The 19,508-nt window shown below is 40.9% G+C and overlaps 1 protein-coding gene across 1 annotated transcript; it reads left to right on the top strand.

Moving 5' to 3' along the window:
* Positions 1-162: 162 nt before the first annotated feature.
* LOC116048567 (coiled-coil domain-containing protein 106-like) lies at positions 163-9,283 on the top strand. The gene is made up of 5 exons (XM_031297715.2): positions 163-360; positions 5,610-5,827; positions 6,404-6,616; positions 7,592-7,798; positions 8,374-9,283. The coding sequence occupies exons 2-5, from the start codon at positions 5,620-5,622 to the stop codon at positions 8,751-8,753; spliced, it is 1,008 nt and encodes a 335-aa protein (XP_031153575.1). The 5' UTR covers positions 163-360; positions 5,610-5,619; the 3' UTR covers positions 8,754-9,283.
* The last annotated feature ends 10,225 nt before the right edge of the window (positions 9,284-19,508 follow it).

Here is a 19,508-nt window from a genome sequence, read left to right as displayed (position 1 = left end):
ACAAAACGGTCGGCGGTCGACATGATACAGACATCCTTCCGTGACCGCGCACAGAACTTTTACTTGTAACAGAGTATTTTCACAGTGTGGATTGTTCTTCCACAAAGATTTCGTATATACTTGAGAATTACGACTTTCCGTCGCGCCAGTGAAGGCAACGTAATGGTACAGTGGCGTCAGTGCTCTCTGGCGCCTCCCCAGACATGCGTTTTGTACTAGTTGTCTCGCATTTTTTTTCACTCGTCTCTGTTTATATTTTTTGAAAAAGGGGCATTTTACACGAAGTGAGGCTTCAGCGTACATCGATACAAGCACAGGAACACCTCCAACAGCAGTTTTATCCGCTGGACTCTTTTGAAGGTACGTTTTCCTGTATGTTCCACTGGCTGTTTTGTTTCTTTTCCCCCTCTTTGCTGGTAATTACCATTACAGTCATTAGCATCCATCTTGGTACAAGCTAATTAAAACCACTGCAAGGAAAAACGGTTGTCCCTCAGCCTACTAAACCTTCTAAACACTATACCTTTGTATGGTTTATGAGGTCCATAACTTATGTCATGCCAAATATGCTGATTTAAAATGATTAGCAATTAAAACACCTTTATATTCCTGCAACAAATCAATAGTGATCAAGATAATAGGCACGTTGCCTTTGTCGTTGCATTATCGCACTTAATTTCTATTTTTACTCCATGTGTTAACGCTGACAATGTAAAATTCCTTTATATATGCGGTAGCTCACTTCCGTGTGTGTAATTTTCATGTTAACACATTGTGTCAGGTGTTGAGGGCAGATTAATCACTGCAGCATGATGTGTTCAGGTGCTGCAGCTTGCACATGACAGAATAGTAGTGTCTATCGTCATCTCCATGGAGACGTGAAGTAAAACAGTGATGATATCCACTTCCTGCAACAAAAGTAGATAAACCACTGTACTTTCATTCCGCCGTTTAAATGTTGCATCCAGCCAAGCACCTGAATGCACCACCTCCCATTAAGATAGTCTGCAGCCCATAAACATATTAGGTAAGGTAACAATTTATAATAGGGTTTCAAAACAGATGCACAACTAATTAATGACTTTTGATGATTAAATGCATCATTATACATTTCTGTTGCTCAGCATTAAGTAATTATAAAGGCACTATGAGTTCCTGTGATTAGTTAAAGGGGCACTCAACACATTTTAAAAGGTGGGCTGCATTAGAACCTGGAGGTTGGGGTAACAAACACGTGGCCATTTAGAACGCAGTTGGGGTCTAATGAAAGATGCAGTTAAGTTGCATTATGGGAAATGTAGGATTCAGGGTGTGTGGAGTTTGAGGGACTAAAAGTGAGGTTCTCTCGCCATCTGCTGTTTGTTTCGACAGTTGGGTAAAATAAACAATCTTTAGTAATGTTGACAAGTCACATCAGATTTAAAACAGTTCTTTTTTCCTCACTTCATTTAATTGTAAACATCTGACGAATGGTTAAACATTCTCCCCTAAATGGTAACTGGTACCCACAAGATGTTTTTGGTTTCAGTGCACCATTGTCCTCCAATGCCACACTTCTATAAAAAAAACACACAAATACATATAATAATGATAAAATAAGGAAAACTATCTTGTAAATGTGACATAAACAAAGTGATGTAGATGTTTGCATTATAAAGTGTTACCCAATAGGATGCATCGTGTTATGTCTCATAGGCTTCTCATGGCTTCCTACCATTAGAGTTGTTCATGTTTCAACAGAAAACCAAACAACCTAACCCCTAAAGGCCGTTTTACAGTAGCCGCATCCGAGCTTGCGCGCGTCAATGTGACGTCAAAATGACGTAGTTCTCGCTGCGCGCCAGGATTTTGAGTGCGCGTCCAGAGGGCACGCACCACTCTATTTTTTTCAGCGGCGCGCAACAAAGCGGAAACAGGAAGCCTGAAGGAGCTCGAGGGTAACCGGATGCCAGGACTCTCAGAGTGACTGCAAGTCTCTCTTGTAAACTGACTGGGTTAAGATGAGTTCTTTTATGGTGAAAGAAAGGCTTGATCCGACGAAGTAGGTCATCGAATCAATTCGAAGCATTGACGTCAGTGCTACTGCCAGTTCTGCCGTCGTTTACCTTTTTTCTTCTTCTTCTAGTCCGTAGGAATAGCAAAGTCGGTAGCCTTTCCTCATTAGTGCCACCTCTGTTCAGGAGAAGACTGCAACTAGTGTTGCGACCACCATGCGGGAGTATAAACAGTGATGGCGCTCCCATGACGTCACACTGGCGCTCGACAGGTCGGCCGCAGCTAGTATACCGCACGTTTACACTTCAAAGTGTTGCAAATTACAAGGTGCATGTCTCTACATGCTGCAACCTCTAAATATATGCATTTTACAGTCTAGGAGACACACAAAGGGCAAATACTTTTTTGTTGATGTAAGAACAACTCCTTCCTTTGATGTCCTAAACAAATATGGATTTGTTGCATATGTTAAGGATTAACTTTATTATCTTTTAGCTTAAATCAAGCATTAGTCTAGTCACTAGTAGTGGAAGTGGTGAGCACCTTGAAGTCCATTTAGTGAGATTTTTGGGGAACCCATAGAGACCTCTTAGCCTAATAAACTTGAATTAAAAAAAGAGATTCACTCTCTCTACATCATATGCATCATTATATAATTCTGGCTCACATGTACAGTACAAAACCTTTGTGTTTATAAAAAAAAAAGTAAATTATTACATTTCTTCACATAAAATAGAATTCTGCAGCCTGGTTCTAAAAATGAAATTCAGATGTAAGCACACACACGATGGTCCCCTGCTCATTCTTAATTAATGCTTAACTAATGCATGACTCACCGTGTTCTAATGTGATAAATATATTAATGCTTCATAGCTCATGGATTAATAAATGATTCGGTCGTTATCAGTTTTGTCTCCCGTTATTAAGTCATTCAGTTCAAAGGTAAAAGCATTGTACGCTGCAGTAATAAAAGGATTGTTTGTCAATTATTAATAACGCATTAACCGCATTAACTGAAGGGCCACACCTGACTATGTCATGGAAACGCTGGACACAGTTAATGAAGATTATAAAATTATTATTGTTTATTTAATTGCATGAGGACATGGGCATATAAAAAACCCCAATATACATTCAAATGTCATTCAAATGATTAAAATACCTCATTCCTTGCATTGATTAGTGTGTTGTTCTTATTCAGATAAGCAGTTGCTTTTTTCCATGCAGAAATTCATATATAAATGAATGTAGAGAAGATCCTTATTGAATTAATAAACAACTAATGCATTGTAGTATATTGTTTTTACAATAATTCTTTTTTGCAGATAAGTAGTTTACTATAAATTCTGATTGACCGCTGATATTTAGAAATTAATTCTCAAAACAGTACATAAGTAAAGTAAATGTACCAAACAGAAGCGTAACCAATTTTTAAAACAATGGAGGCCTTATCTTGTTATTATGACTTTGGTAACTTATCATTTGGATTTAATATCTCATATTTAAAAAAAAGTGTCTCCTGATTTTGACAGGTAGGGCTAATGGCAAAAATGCTGCTCCCATAGTATTTACTGTCTATCCTACTGTCTACTTTATTCCCTTATAATGCCCATATTTAATGCTGTCTTTTTTAAAACTTTATCCTTGCACTAATATAGTTTATATTACTATGTCTACATTATTCTCTTACATTGTCCATATTTAATGCTGGTCTCTAGACTTTATCCTTGCACTATTGGACTTATTTGCACTACCACCACCATGACACCCACTCTCATGATGTATGATGTATGTGTATGTTGTGTGTGATGTCTGTAAGCTACTGGGACCTTGAATTTCCCCTTGGGGATTAATAAAGTATCTATCTATCTATCTCTCTATCTATCTATCTCTCTATCTTTTTCTCTCTCTGCTCTCTCTCTCTCTACTGTTATCCAAACAATTGTGACCCTACATACTCACATAAACCAACATCTCACCTGACAATACAAATTCCATGTTTAAGCCAAATTCATATGGTTATACCATGTTTGGTAACAGCTGTCCAAAAAAAGCATGCAATAGTATGATAACATTTGTAGTGGAATAAAAGTATCTTAAATAACATAATCTGATGGGTCACAGAATACAGCATAACACCTGGTCTTGTAATTATGACATTCATATTTTGTAATTATGAAGTTTATTCTCTTAACTATAACATAGTAAGTTAAAATAATAAGATACCAAGGTCATAACTACGAGATAAGACCTCCCAATTGTTTTTCTTTGTTGAATACAATGTGCTTTTGTATTAAGTGACCTCCTGTATCTGTATCATTTAAGCCTTACAGAATAATTGATATATGACGGTTAAGTCACTCGTTCATTTCATGTCATTAAATTAGTTGTAAACCAGTGAACTGCAAAAACAAAAACAAAAAGGCGATATTAAAAACTAGCTATATATTACTTTGTGTCTCAAGCTTGCTGCATTTGGTCTTTGTTAGTATGACATGTTAATGACTTGATGGCCCATTGCATGATGAATAATCTTTTTTTATTTTAATATCGAGTCAGAGCAGTTCATGTCACACGATGCATTCAATCATGACGCACCAATTCAAGCGTTAAATAAATGCTACACAAGCATTACTCATGCATCCTGGCATGATGAATCATGTTGTATTTTTACATCTCTATCTAAAATTTTGATGTAGCATCTTTTTAATTACAAGATCCATATTTCATAAAAGATCTCAATTACAAGATCTTTGTCTGTTAATTATAAGATTCAGATCATATTTTACGAGATGTGTGTCTTGTTGCTATGGAAACAGCTTGAGTCCAAGTTTAATTGCTGATTGATAACCACCTTAAAACCAGAAGTTTGAGGGAAAAAAAACTGCTCCATTAGGGCTGCACGATATGAGGAAAATATGCGATATGCGATAACATTGTTGACTATCCCGATAACGATATTACTTGCGATAAATAAACAGATATTAAAGTGTGCTCTGTGAAACAGATATTAAAGTGTACTCTTACAGTATTCTGCTAAAATACAACAAATTGCTTGTTGAATTTGAAGCAAATGAAAGGAAATCATTTCCAACAAATTGAGCATTCAGTTGAATATAAAAGGCACCAACCCTAATCCTAACCCTTAAAGTTTTCTACTGGTATTTTCTTTCAACACACACAAAAAATCTCAGAGTGTCTTTTGTGATGCGTTTATTGCGCCAGTTGATATTGCGATGATTATAAAAAAAAATATATATATATATATATCTTTTGCAGCCCTAGTCTCCGTGTATTTGTCTTTACGGTAAAGTGTTACGATAGACTCTGAGAGAGGAGGTCCTTGCTTTGAATGTTTGGCTGTAACTAACTGTTACCACAATGAGTCATTTTTTATCAAACAAGTACAGTATACCCCAATCTGTGCTTACACCTCACCATGCATTTTTTTTTCTTTTTCTTTTTTTTTTTTTTGTCATTACATTACAATAAACAATTAACATTACATTTACAAAATGGAAATGTTAAGAATAAACAATTGTTTTTCTTTGGGATGTAAAAAACCGTTTCCTGAAACTGTCCCCATAACTTCCCTCTCTTCCTTCCTCTCCCAGGTTTGAAGAGATGTCGTCCGTGTGGCAGCAGGAGCCGTCGGGTTATTCCCCCTGCTTAGAGATCGACTCCAGCTCTGTCAGGTGCAAAGACAGGCTGACCTCTCCGGTCTGGCTGAAACAGGAACAAGAGGACCTCCGCATCATCAAGTGGGAGAACTTTCAAACGGGAGCCTCGGCAGATGCTGTCCAGGATAACACGCCCAGTAGTGCCATGTCTGGTGAGAGCACTGTCACACCGTATCTGCTGCCGTTCTGTGCCAGTGTGCCTTCGTTACATACATTTTTATAACTTGGTGCAATAAAACGAATGTTCCAGGTGTAGTCTCAGTCTTTACGCCCCTGTTTAAGATGATACGCAGTCTGTATCCAAATGTAGACCACTGGGTGCAATTTTGGGGCTTCATGTCAGTAGTTCATTTTACTCAGTAGGATTGGAAATAATGTTATATGTTCTTATTCATTCTATTGGGAATTCATATTTCCCTTGAACCAACAGCTGCCAGCTTGAAAAAAGTTTCTTCTTTACCTGAGGTACAAGAAAAGTGGACACTTCCTGTTTTATGCCATAAAGCAATTACACTGCTTCCCTTTGACACTATCATTGTCATTGGCATGATATTCATGTCTCATAGTCAAAATCATAATGCTGTATTTTTATTTTAATACTTTGTACGGTTCCCTTTTTTTCTTAGCCGCCCCCAACAGATCACAGAATGAGTGGGCTGAAACGACTAGCCACACCACACCACCAAAAAAAGTATTATTCATCACATTCACACTTGTCTTTGCTCTAGCCGCCTCACATCAGGAAAGCCTGCCCCCGCGGGTGCTGCTGACCATCACCAAGCTGCAGTGCATGCTGGAGAGCAAACAGGAGCGCATCGCTGCACTGGAGAAGCAGGTGGAGGACCTGATGCAGGACCGCAAGTTCCTGAGGAGCCAGATTGAAAACCTCACAAGTAACCGCGCCGTGCCGACCTTTGCATCACCCAGTCCAGTGATTGAAGGTCAGTGTCCGAAGTGATTGGTTGCTCTTATTCATCAGTCAACCAATCACATTCATTTAAAGTGTAAAATCACCATTAAACATGTTCTCAGTGCACTTTACAATTAAAGGAACACAGAAATAACAGACGGCAACAAACCAGTTGAACAGCATTAATCACAAATAATAAACAATACAAAACCAGCAACATAAGACAATGAGTGAAAAGGTTTGGGTTACACTTTACTTGAAGGTATCTACATAAGAGTGACATGACACTGTCATGAACGTGTCATAAACATTATAAACAAGTCATAAACGTTTATGACATAACGCTTCTTCGTGACAAGTTATGGTTAGGGTTCATGTGTCATGACTGTGTCATGTCACTCTTACGGCGGATTTCCACCAACTGCAGAACGGCTGCGGATCGGCTCTGCTGCGTGTTGGCTCCGTGCTCCGCCATCCGTCAGTACCCACCAGGTCCATATTTGTTGCGGCGCAGCTGTGGCCGTGACTGACGGCTGAAGTCACTAGGACCCACGAGATCACGTATGATCGCGCGATATAACAGGGCGTAGTTTTCCACAAGCAGAACCACAAAACCACCAACAGTTTGTTTCTATTCCGACTTCAGGCCTGTCTCCGCCCATTATGACGTTTTCAAGGTGTAGTGCAGGGAAATATGATCCGCCGTGAGCACGGTATATTTTATTTTGAAAACACACACATTGACTTTAATGGAAACCTAATGACTCCGCCGCGGTTCCGGAGCGGATGCGCAGACGTTCCGCAGTTGGTGGAAAATGGGGGTTATGTAGATACCTTCAAGTAAAGTGTTACCAAGGTTTGTTTGTGAAGGACGCAGAAAGGATGGTGTGTCATGGTTGGCTCTAGTATAATGAGTAGAGGTGGGTTTTCAATCCAGATTCAAAAGTATCAACTGAGTGAGCTTTTTTTTCATGTCATTCATGTCATTTGTGTTGCTCATACGCAGCTCCTAAACCCAGCAAAGTGCAGCACATGGAAAACAAATCTCGGAGGAGAGAAAAAGCTTCTTCTTGTTCCTCTGACAGCAGCGGCAGCGGCACTGAGGCGTCGGAATCCTCTGAAGTTTCAGCGGCCTCAAGTGAATACAGAAGGAAGAAACACCATAAGGACAAGAAAAGATCAAGGAAAGGGAAGGACTACAGCAGGAAGAGGGGTAATTATCATGTCTTGTCATTCTAAAGTTTAGTAAGTTTTTGTTTAGTGTGTTAGAGTGCTCACTGACCATTTGTAAACATATACACATTTAACCGTTCCCCAATAATTCAAGTCAATGCCTGATATACTTCTGAAAAAGCATTTTTACTGTTGTTGTCACAGCAAAAACAAGTGTGAAGTTAGATAGATGTAGATATACCTCCCTGTTAAAAAATGGGTAAGAAATACAAATAAAAATACTTTAAACTTGTTTAATTAACCCGAGTTGGAGAATTAGAGCACATCCTTTTGATTTAGAATTTGTATTAAATTGGAATAGGCTAAATCGTGTGTAAAGAGAATAAAAATTGTGAAGGAAGAAAGAAGAAAGTATTTTCACTAATGTCCATTGGAAAGTAAGACAGCTAGTTAAAAGGACAGTAAAGATGGCATTATAAAAGTTTTAAGTTCAAAGATTTGATCCCTTTTGCACAAGCTGATCAAGACTCTGCCTTTGTGATGGCATAAAGAGTCCTCATCACTTCTGTAATAACCATGTAATAACATGCCTTAATCATTCATTCATTCCACCAGCCACCGGTGTCCAGTATGTCGTCCACCGCTACAAACAAGTCCTGTCAGCCTTCATCAAGAAGAAGAGCATGAGCGAAGCCTTCCGCCACCTCGGAATCGACCGGAACACCATCGCCAACACGGCATCGATTGCCGAGCTCCATCTAGCCGGCAAAGACATGGTCCCCCTGGTGGGCATGTTTCGCCAAGGAGAAGAGACTCTGGTCAGCTACGCCAACAGGTGCACCCTGGTCATTGACAGCGACGCTGACCTGTCCAGGAAAATAGACCATATGAAAGCTAGCGGCGAGCTTCTGCCCATCGCAGGGAAAAGGCAGAGGGTGTTGCATCCTCACATGCAACAGATGGGGGGCACGGCAGAGAGCATTTTAATAGGTTGATGAATTTTTAATTGTATGTAGTGGGGGTGAAACATAATGCCTTTTACAAAAACACCAACATGGATTTTTATGTTTTATGTAGCAGATTTGCATTTTTCTTAAATTGATTTAGTTAATTAAGTTGATTTAGTTAATTCTTTTCAGAATGTGCATTTCAGGATGTATATTTTGCCATAAGCCATAAAAATGACTTGCAGCTGCTGTCGCTAAAGAGCAGAAGTGTGTGTTGCGTACGAAACACCCACAAGATGGCAGTGCTCACATATTAGATCATTTTTACAAATCACTCCTCTTGTTATTTGCTCCAAAATGGTGGATTGTCAATTTCCATTTTCCAGCACCTTGTTTTTGTGGAGGGGTAACCTTTCTGTTCATAGACACTGTGAAAAATAATTTTGTTGACATTATCCTGTGATTCTTATGCTGTAATTGAACCGAGCGATTTAAAACCTGCGTTTGTTGCAAAGTGTGTTACTGTGTCTGACCTGACAACAAATGAAAACCATTTGTTCATACAGAGATTTCAGTGAGTTATGTTGCCTTTGCTTTTATCTTTTTAGATACTTTTTTTTTTTTTGGCGGGGGGGGCTTTTCCCTTAATTTGATAGTGACAGTGGATAGACAGGAAAGGTGGGAGAGAGATGGGGAATGACACGCAGCAAAGGGCCGCAGGTCGGATTCGAACCCCGGGCCGCTGTAAAGGCCTCAGCCTACATGGGGCGCACGCCCTTACTGGGTGAGCTAGAGGTCGCCCTGCCTTTGCTTTTATCTTGCATCACATCAGCACCAAATTATTTAACTTCTGTCTTCTGTGAGCTGAAATGGGATTGACAAATGAATTGCGGAACAAATGCGTATTCAATTTGCTCTCAGAGGCATATTTGTATTCTGTCTCTTGACCAGAGGAGTGGGTCGCACCAGTTGTGTAGATAAATGGAAAAGCTTGGTGAGACATCCTTGGGCGATGGTAAGTGTCAGAGCAAAGTGTTTCCATTGCCTTCCCTGCTGTTTGCTTTTCACATGGAGTGACAAATTACTCGTGCAGAGCCATTACAGGGGCTGCACCCGGGCTGTTTATCTCTGCATGGGACTCGGTCACTGTCACTCCCATTCACACACCGGCTATCTGCTTATCTTTCAGTCTCGCATCCCAATCTGTCCGTCCCCCCCCCCCCCCCCCCCCCAACCCCCGCCTCACATCACTTCTTCCATCTCTTCTTCACCCTTCCTTTTCTTTCTGTCTCATGTTTTCATCCAAAACAAAAACAAAAAGCTGGTGGAGTTTCGGACAGTGTAGAAACATTTCAGGCCAGCAGAGGCGACCCAAAGTTCTTCTCAGCCTGTTCACAGCCAAAGGGGACAGGTGTACGCTGGTCTGCTCAGCAGCTTGAGGAAGAAAAAATGGTGGGTGTATATCTCTGCCAGCACTCATATCTTCCCATCTCCTGAGGCATGCAAGCGTCAGTTCTGCTCTCCTTGTCACGAGATGTGAAGGCAGGTTTTCTGAAAACTCTGAAATGAAAAAATGGCGCTGAGAATAAAGTACAGGATGTTATCGAGGTACTGTATATGACTTATTTCATTTTTGCACACCGCCCCTGTTTGTCAGCATGTCCCTACAAAAAAAACCCAGCAAAAAGCAGCCTCCACCTGCTAAGGCTTCTGAGTGGCAGCTGTGAATTTGGTGTTAATGACTCGAGGTGATGGAGCTCAGTGGCTGCAGAAAGAGATAGGATGTGGGCCTAATCGAGCCTGAAGCATTCTCTCCCCCCTCTGGCCTTTTGACTCACACTGGTGTGGGGCCAGCTGGGACTCCATTTTGTGTCTTTCGTGGTTTGCCACGTCATTGCGGAGGCTCCAAGTGCCTGATGGATACAAAACCCCCCCCTCGTCCAGCTTTGATCCTGAGCTTGACAAAAAGAGCATCTGGACGTTCTCACAGAGAGTAGCTTGTAATAACCACCATAACCCTCTTAATGATGCAAGTATAATGTGTTTGAACTGGTGAGTTCAAATGGGCCGGGGTTATGTTATGTTATGTTGTTACACTGGCAGTGTGTGCTGGACCTGCTGTGTAATAAAGGCCTCAGATACATTATATAAAGGATTACAGGGCCTGTAATAGAGCAAAAAAGCTCAGACTTCAGCAATTGATTTTGTGCTTGAAAAACACTGAGTGTAATGTGACTTATTCATAATTACTGAGATTATTTAAAGATATTGAGTAACCAGTTGGGTTGGCATCTCCTTTGGCTTATTGTTTGTCCAGCAGATTTTTAATGGTGTGTCATAACATTTGGCATTCAATAGGAGTTTTGTAAACATGCAGCAGCCTGTTTATTACACCAAAAAACAAAGAGGTCAGAAAATCCACCAAGCTATATCTAGATTGTCTGACCTGTAGCCATGCTAGCTGCTTCCACTTTATCCACTCTTTCTGTAGTCTATATCTACGACAATTCATTAAGGGGATTGCTCCGGTGCTGGTGGATGTCCCTTCCGCTTTCTTTGTGTTGTAATGTTGAACTCCGGTGGATTTCTGAGGACTATGGTTAACTGCTCCTCAGATCTCTGCAGGGTAAATCGAGACAGCTAGCTAGACTATCTGTCCAATCTGAGTTTTCTGTTGCACGACTAAAACAACTTTTGAACGACCACATGTTCCACCAAAACAAGTTCCTTGAGGCTATTTTGCAGCAGCACCTCTAAGCTATTGCATCCGGTGAATAGCGCCGCCAAAGACGATTGTGATTGGTTAAGGAAATGCCAATAAACCAGAGCACCTTTTTCTCCTATCCTGGAATGCTGTGTGGACTAGCCAGACCCTCCTCCGCAGCCCTGTGAAGGAAGGTCTGGCAATGCAAGACTACTCTTTGTGCTAAAGCTGGAGCCAGAGTACCATTAGCTTAGCATAGCATAAACACTGCACATTATAAAGGGGGAATGCTAGACTGGCTCTGTCCAAATGTAACAAAATCATTTTGTTCATACTATTTTATGGATAAAAATAAAAAAAGTAGCTGTTTCCAGTCTTCGTGCTAAGCTAAGCTAATTGGCCACTAGCTAGAGCTAGAGATATTTACCTTTCACAAACAGAGTGGTATCAATCTTCTCATCTAACAATCTGCAATAGTTAATAAATGTATTTTCCAAAATGTTTGACTATTTCTTAGGTAGAAACCTTTGGACCACATTATTTATCTACAGTATAATTTCCTATTTAAAAACAAACAAATTGAATACAGTCTGGTTTTAAAGTTTAGCAGCTCTGTTACCTGTGCTATGTAACTATGCTTTATATCTTTAGTTTTGCGTCTGGTGTTTTTAGTGACAGGATCAAGCTCAAAACTCAGTCTTCCTCAGAGCAAAAATTAGCCTACATGTTCATAACTAGATGACTTGACAAAATATGATTAGTCATCAATGTTACTCATGTATGTTGTGCATTCGGAAGCACACACTAATACACTTTTTGTGGCAGGCAGGCTGCACAGAAGCAGGAGAGACACGCTCAAACCGATTTGAATTCCTAAAAATAAACGGACAGTTGATGTGACTGTGTGTCTGAGCCTCTTCACCTTTCATTTGCACTGGTCTTCCCGTTAATGAAATCTTAAAATAACATGCCTGCTGCTGCAAAAGTGGGTCAGAGCACCAATGCGACACCAATTCAATACAAAAGCATCAAGAAGTGCATCATGGGTATTTCCCCCTGAGGTAAAATTGAGGTGGGGGCCGGAGTCTGCGTACTGGTGGATGCCTATTCTTGCCCTTTTTCGGCAGTGACATCAGATGGCTGGTGGAGCAGTCAACAACAGTTTTTGTTGACGCACCATCACAGTTTCGCACTCAGCTTATTACTTTGAGGGAAAAGACACACGGACATGTTTTTCTTCTCCAAACTAGTGTCGTATCCCTGCATGTATTTACTGCATGCGACCACTGAATAACAGCAGGGTTGCTTCAGTGTAGCACACCCCCTAGCTGCGAGCGGTGAGCGGCACTAGAGGACAGTGTTGTATCCAGTTCACTCTTGTCATTTTATATTGTTTGTGGGTTAGGGTTAGGCATATCGTGCACACACAACCCTCCATGCACAGTTTGCTTTACTACAGCTGATTAGATTCGGTCTGATGGGTTAACAGTAATACTCTTCCACTACAGTGTAGGGTGACTCTTATTACAGTCTTTAAATATGCATATTAAGCCAAAGAAACGGGTAGGAAAACATAGACACATGCTTAGACAAAGCGTCTCAGAAAAAATGCCATGTTTGCCATGTCAATTTGTCTTCCCTGCTGTCTTTGTAAACCCTTCAAGCTGTTCACACAGCCAATGAAATAATAGTCATTAATGAGACTTCTCTTGGATTATAAAATAGAGGGGGTAAAAAAAGCGAAAGATGCTAATCCGAAACCACAGAACCTCTCTACAATGACAGCCTTTCTGCCGGCACAGCTCGATCAACAAGTCTTGGGGTATTGCTGGTGTGCTCTCCATCTGGCTGCCACTGATAAGAACTTACTGGGGGCTGCTGGATAATAGTCTTGCAATCGTAAAAGCAGGAGGGGGACATAATGTATTCTGGGGGGATCCAGCAAACAGGACCCTATAAACCAAACCTCAAATTCCCGCTCCCCCCCAATCTGCACATTCGGGCAGCCCCTTCGATAGAGCCAAGGGAGGGGAAACATCATGCTGCAGTAGTCATGATTTGCCTTGAGTGTGATTTTATTCCTGGAGGGACGAGATGGCTGCACTCAGCCACAACATAGGAGCTTCATCCGTGAGCAAGTGCTATCAGGTTTACGGTAATATAATAATCTATATGGCTGAGCTTCTGCAATACAGCGCCTGCATGGCCTTGTCTCTTTGCACTGTTGGAAATATGTAAGGCTGGTACAACCTCTATTTTCAGGGTCAGAGGCACTGACTGTTTTCTGGTTTGTACCCCCCAGGTGTCCTCAGAATGACAGCGGTGCAGCATGGGAGATGAAAGAGCAAAAAATGATAAATGGTTGAATGCTGTAGGCTCGAAACGGTTGTTTGTAATATCTGATCAACTGTACATTGTGTATAATTTGTGGTTGTATACATTTATTTTCGGACACAACCTACAACGACAAAAAAGTAACCAGCAAATAGGCATCCATCTGTGAATACGTTTTTTTTCCACTCCTCCCCAGAAACTAGAAAACTCATGTGACAGCTACGTCCACAAATGCATCATTTGGACACAGAGGTGATGATAGTATGTGACGTGGAAGAATACGTAACATGACAGGAACCCCCCAACCCCACCCTCAAATCCTGTTGGTTATTCGTCCAGTGACGCAGGACAAATCGGACATCTTTGGCACAAAAAAGAAAAATCAGTTGAAGGGGTTTGGATGCAGACAGATACACAACTCAGAATGTAAAAGCCTCACAATATGTTTTCTTGCTGATAAGCAGAGAGTATTTGGAATTTGTCCGTCATGTTTAAGAGTGGCCAGACACCCAAGAATTTATGAGTAGGCATCATCTCAGCGGTGGTGTCCTATTGGTGGTCTTTCAGCATGAGACGGTTGTTTGACTCGGATAATTCAGTCACAGTTCTGCTCTGTGGGTCCTCTCTTGCAGGGTTAATGACAGGAAGAAAGTGAAAGGAAAGAAAAAAAGGGAAAGTGGAGGAGTGCTACTGGCCATTAACTGCCGATCAGAGCTGTCATATTGTCTGGAAACACAGACAGATTGGAGATGGGAGGTTGGCCGTAGGGGAAATGCTTTCCCTATCTACAATGATAATAGTCTTGTATTGCCCACTAGTCAGAGCTTGGTGAGAAAGTTGTGCTTTGGAAAATTACAATGATTGCAGTGTCTCTGCAAATGATCTTTTTTTTCCATTTTGGAAAGGAGGGATTCTGTCAGATTAGGGGAAACTGGGCTTTTCTGTGTATTCTCTTCTGCTTGACCTCTATTATGATAACAGATGTTAATAACACAGTGCTAGGTTTCCCAATGAATCTGTCTGTTGTTCTCACACATTGCAGGTTCCCCCTGCATGTCCCTTCTCTTTTCCAGACTCACAGAACATGAATTGAGTATTGTATTTTTTTGTTGTTGTTGCAAAATACATGTTCATTGTGCACTCTGCAGTGTTCTGGCAGATTTCATTGTGGTGTGACCACATGTGGGATGACGGCTTGAGATGTGGGTGTATTTGTGCTGCAGAACTTGAAAAACCATGTACTACAGCCATATGAAGCAAAAACAGATGCAGTTTAAAGATAATTGAGCCAAAGAACTCCAAAGTTTGAAGCTATGAGAGAAAGAAGCAGACTAGAGAAAGCGAGAGAGAGAGAGAGCTGATAAGTGTGCAAAACTGGTGGACAATAACAGCACATGCAACAACAGCAGCACGAATGGGGAGGGGGGGGGACGTTGCCCACAGGTGGAAAATGGAACTGCAGGAGTCATTATTGAGCTATCAGACTGCAAGGGAGCTGCTACTTTTGGACCAAGTCTCAAAGGATCTACAAGAGATGTTTGATGATCATTTCTCCAGAGAGCTCCAAGTTTTCAACACGCACAGTGACAATGAACAGCCAACCAATACCACGGATGACATTTCATGGGAAAGTGTGTGGCATGAACGACATAAAAAAAAAAATAAAAAAAAACTACTACAGTAAAATACTGCATGCATGCCGAAACTGAAAGAAAACCAAAGGAAAAACTCCAAAGCAACAGCTGAGAATCGTTTGATGGTGCAAAGGGCTTATGCTTGATCTGGCAGAGGAAGAGACAGAGCCAGAGGTTGTGGACGTGGAAGAGGCTGGAGTTTCCCCTCTGATGAAAGTGTCATCAAAAGGCTCACTGGGCCAGAGATTGTACTTCCACAGTGTCAGAGGCATGGGATGGCAAACGAGGAACATCAAGCCCACCACCCCGAATTCGGGAACGGGTATAAAGTTTAGCAACGTTAGACTGTGCATGAACTGTACAGGGTTAAGGTCAGAATTGAATGCAAAAACAATTATTCTAGCATCAAGTCATGGTCATCTCCCAAGTCTTGGCAATCAAGGGAAACTAAAATCAACACATTGTTTCACAGAAAAGTCCATATGCTTTTATCCAAAGAGTTAGTTGTGCCATCTCCAATACACCTCCTACAATACTATCCAAATGCAAAAATATAAATTGATGCATTATTTATTACATTTACGCTAGCTATGGGTAGATCATTATTATTTTGGCTCGTTTGTTCCACTTTTGGTATATGTAACAGCGAATTAACACAGTCAGGAAAGTGGCAGCATTGGCAACATTGCAGATACCGGCTGCCATAAAACACCACAGAAGAAGAAGATAGTCAGGATGACAGCCACTGATTGGTCGAAACACTCACCCCACTGCATTCTGGGAGTGAAGATGGCCGTGGCTAACAGTAAAACTGAGTAAAACTGTACTATTTCTCATATTAGAAGATGAATAAATAACCATTCATTTGTGGATGTATTGTTCTGGAATTATTGTGCAAAGTCTCTGAAAAAGACTGCAGTTCCCGGCCAGATTACTAAACTTCTGAAAGACCTACAGTAGGATCGCATGGAAGCCCTCTTTTGAAAGGCCCAGTTGTTAGCTTTCATGCTAAACAATCAGGACGATACTAACTTAAGTGGATCCACATAACTTGGTTAATGGATTCATCATTATGGATTTATTGTACAAAGACACTGTAGTTCCAGGCTGGATTACAAAACTCATCTCTGCTTCTAAAGAAAAAAAGTAAGTCCCTACACTGCATTGATCTAAAGATATTGAATACACATTTTTTTACACGTTTTATGTCAGTGCTCAATATGTTTGCTCCATTAGGGAATTCCCTAATGCACTACAAAATAAGCGGAGGAAGGGAAAACTCAAAGTAAAACTCAAAAGGATATTTTACAAATATTTTGGCTGTGTGTGCATCCAGCACAAGCTGATGCAGTGCTTATTTTTGCCTGTAAACTCGCTTATTTTAAACCCTTGAAAACACCAAACTTTTACTAGGACTTCCAGGGATGCAAAGATGAAAACACACAGCCATACTCCTCAAATCTGGGCAGAGAAATGAATACTGAAGAGCGACAGAGGGCATTTGCATCAGCACGTTATATAACTCCTCTCCACTGGGGAAGAGGACAAACTCTTTGATGATGAGTCACTGTTGGGACTACTCAGCATCATGTCATGAACCCAGCTGATTGTACTTATGTGGGATGGCAGGGGAGTGGGTGGGAAAAGGTCAAAAAGCAGTTAGTTGTATTTTTTTGCATTTAATGCTGCTGATGCAAGAGGATTTCTTAAAAGATAATAATGTTGTTCTATGGATAGCAATGTTGCAATGAATGCAATCTGTCTGGGCCGAAGACTGACAGACTGAAATATCTCAACGTTTGCCATGAAATTTTGTCAAGACATTCATGGTTCCCAGATGATATATCCTAATGATTTTTGTTGTCCTTTGAATTTTCCTCTTGCACAACCTCATGGTTGACATTTGTGATTTTGAGTGAAATGTCTCGACAATTATTGGATGGATTGCCTTGAAATTTGCCACATATATGTTCCCTCTCAGGATGAATTGTATATAGCGAGCACTTAATTTTTTATCCAGCGCCATCACCAGGTCAAAAATTCAAATTTTTAATTTGTCACATGGATTTTGCGCTGGAGTTACACTTTGACCGGTGGTGTACGTCACTTGGGGTCCAATCTTATAATGCTTTGTGTGAGCTGATCGTTCTGCAGCAGTTAAAACATTCTGTTGCCAGTCACATTGCTACATTATACAAAAGAGCGTAAAGTGAAGTGGCGGAGGCTGCTGCTTTAACAGATGAGTAGGCTATGTGTTGAGACACCATGGTGATTTCTGTGGTGGTGCGGAATTCTCTCCTGGTTTCTCGAGTGGGCCTGCGTTTGATGGGCGACCGGAGGGTGCCAGTGTGTGTCGTTATTGATATAAGAAGGGTCATTGAAAAGACAAGTGGCCACTGTTAAAGACAAGAGCCCAGTGTTTACTTCCGCAACATTCACCCACTACGCTGTGTTTTACAGGCCGTTACATGTAGATTTAAACACTGTTTCTGGTTTTGAGCCATTTATTCTAAGGCTTTTGTATCTCTGGTCTGTAGCGAGAAGTGTGTCCCGATTAAACTGTTGCATGACACCGGTGCTAAAAACTTTAAAAAAAAAACTTTAATGTTGAGTCCGTGCTGTTTATACATTCATTAAAATCTGAAACTAAATGACTGAAATAAAACAGGATTTGAAATCCCCTTAATATAAACATCAGTTAATGTGCTTATACATTTGTAGAACACAGTTCATCAGAATTTGAATGTCACTTCCCTTGAACAGGTGAAATGAACATCTGCAGGGCTGCAGAGGGTCTCAAAGAAGCACTGGGTTAAGATCTGCAATTATGGACGTCTAAATGAGAATTCAATTTTTGTATATATATGTATATATATGTTCAGCCTACTCGCATCACACAACCTGCAACAAATTCATTAACATCACATGGCTCAACAAACCAAGGCTCATAAGCTATTGCTATTTTTTTCACAGTTAGATTAGCTTGTGTTCCTCACCGTTGCATCAAATTGAATACATTTATGCAAACATTTATTTATTTATTTTTCGATTCCAGCTCAAGGAATTTTTTTCTACACAGCTTAAATAATCAGCAAACAAGGTGAAATGCTATAGACTGCATTGTCCTCTGCACCAATGAAGAAAAAAGGAAAATGGATGAGAATACATGTGATGGACTTTCATTTAACTCCTCCACCAAAGCAGCAGTAATGTAAAGCGTTCCAAAATGTGAATATAAACATTGTAATGAGCAGGCTTTGTCAGGTCAACTGAAAAAAAAAGGTTGGCCAAATTTTAAATGAACCTTCATGCATGTATATGGTTGTGCCAATGATATAATGAGCCTTCTATCAACTGCACAATCCCAATATTCATTTGAGTGGCTCATGATATGCTATATACCACAGCAGGGAAAGTCATGGCCCAGTGGATTGCCACAATGGCAGCCAGTCATTGATGACAGCCATGGGCCTGTCGGGCATTCACACCACGTACCTACGGCCACAATAGCCTCATCAGTAGCCTTATTCAATCAGTCTTCACAGACGGAGTCGACTCAGGGTGCTCAGACCCAGCCAGCCGTCCACTGATCTGCATCACAGAAGCATCAACAATCAGAGCATCCCCTCCTTAATTCTCCTTGAAGCGATCTCTGATTTCGCCTGATTGTGTCTGACGCTGTGCCATTATTCCACTCTGCGCTCTCGAGTGATTAGTACAGGGGGTGGAAGGGACAATGGCATAGTGGTATACTGTTTGTATGAATTGTTTTAGCAGCATGCATACAACATAAGACGGACAAGGAAAGGTTGAGTCAGTGGTTTTGAGTGGCAACATTCAGCCCATGTACTGTAGCTCAGCCTCCATGGGAATAGCCTACATATTATTTACATGCACGTTTGCTTTTCTGTGACCTCAAAATTGTTATTATTATTATCATTATTGGGGAAATAAACACACATTCAACCTCAGTGAAGTCATTCAGGCTTGAATTAACCTTGTAATGGTGGTGCAGGACAGAGCAGGGTCCACTTGGTGGGGCGTTGACGTCAGAAGCAATTTGAGGCTGATATTGATTCCCACATGTGCACAAACACAAAGAGGGAGAGACTGAATCAATTCCCTTATCAA

Source organism: Sander lucioperca, chromosome 23, assembly GCF_008315115.2.
Source record: "Sander lucioperca isolate FBNREF2018 chromosome 23, SLUC_FBN_1.2, whole genome shotgun sequence".
In the NCBI taxonomy this organism is placed as follows: domain Eukaryota; kingdom Metazoa; phylum Chordata; class Actinopteri; order Perciformes; family Percidae; genus Sander; species Sander lucioperca.
Note: the sequence above shows the minus strand (reverse complement) of the source record. Positions and strands in the feature narration are given on the sequence as shown.

What these genes read in the sequence shown, in the direction of transcription:
- LOC116048567 (XM_031297715.2), top strand. Translation starts at nt 5,620, where the DNA reads ATGTCGTCCGTGTGGCAGCAGGAGCCGTCGGGTTATTCCCCCTGCTTA. An exon ending in ACCCAGTCCAGTGATTGAAG is followed by an intron (nt 6,617 to 7,591) that starts GTCAGTGTCCGA and finishes GCTCATACGCAG; the next exon opens with CTCCTAAACCCAGCAAAGTG. An exon ending in GGACTACAGCAGGAAGAGGG is followed by an intron (nt 7,799 to 8,373) that starts GTAATTATCATG and finishes TCATTCCACCAG; the next exon opens with CCACCGGTGTCCAGTATGTC.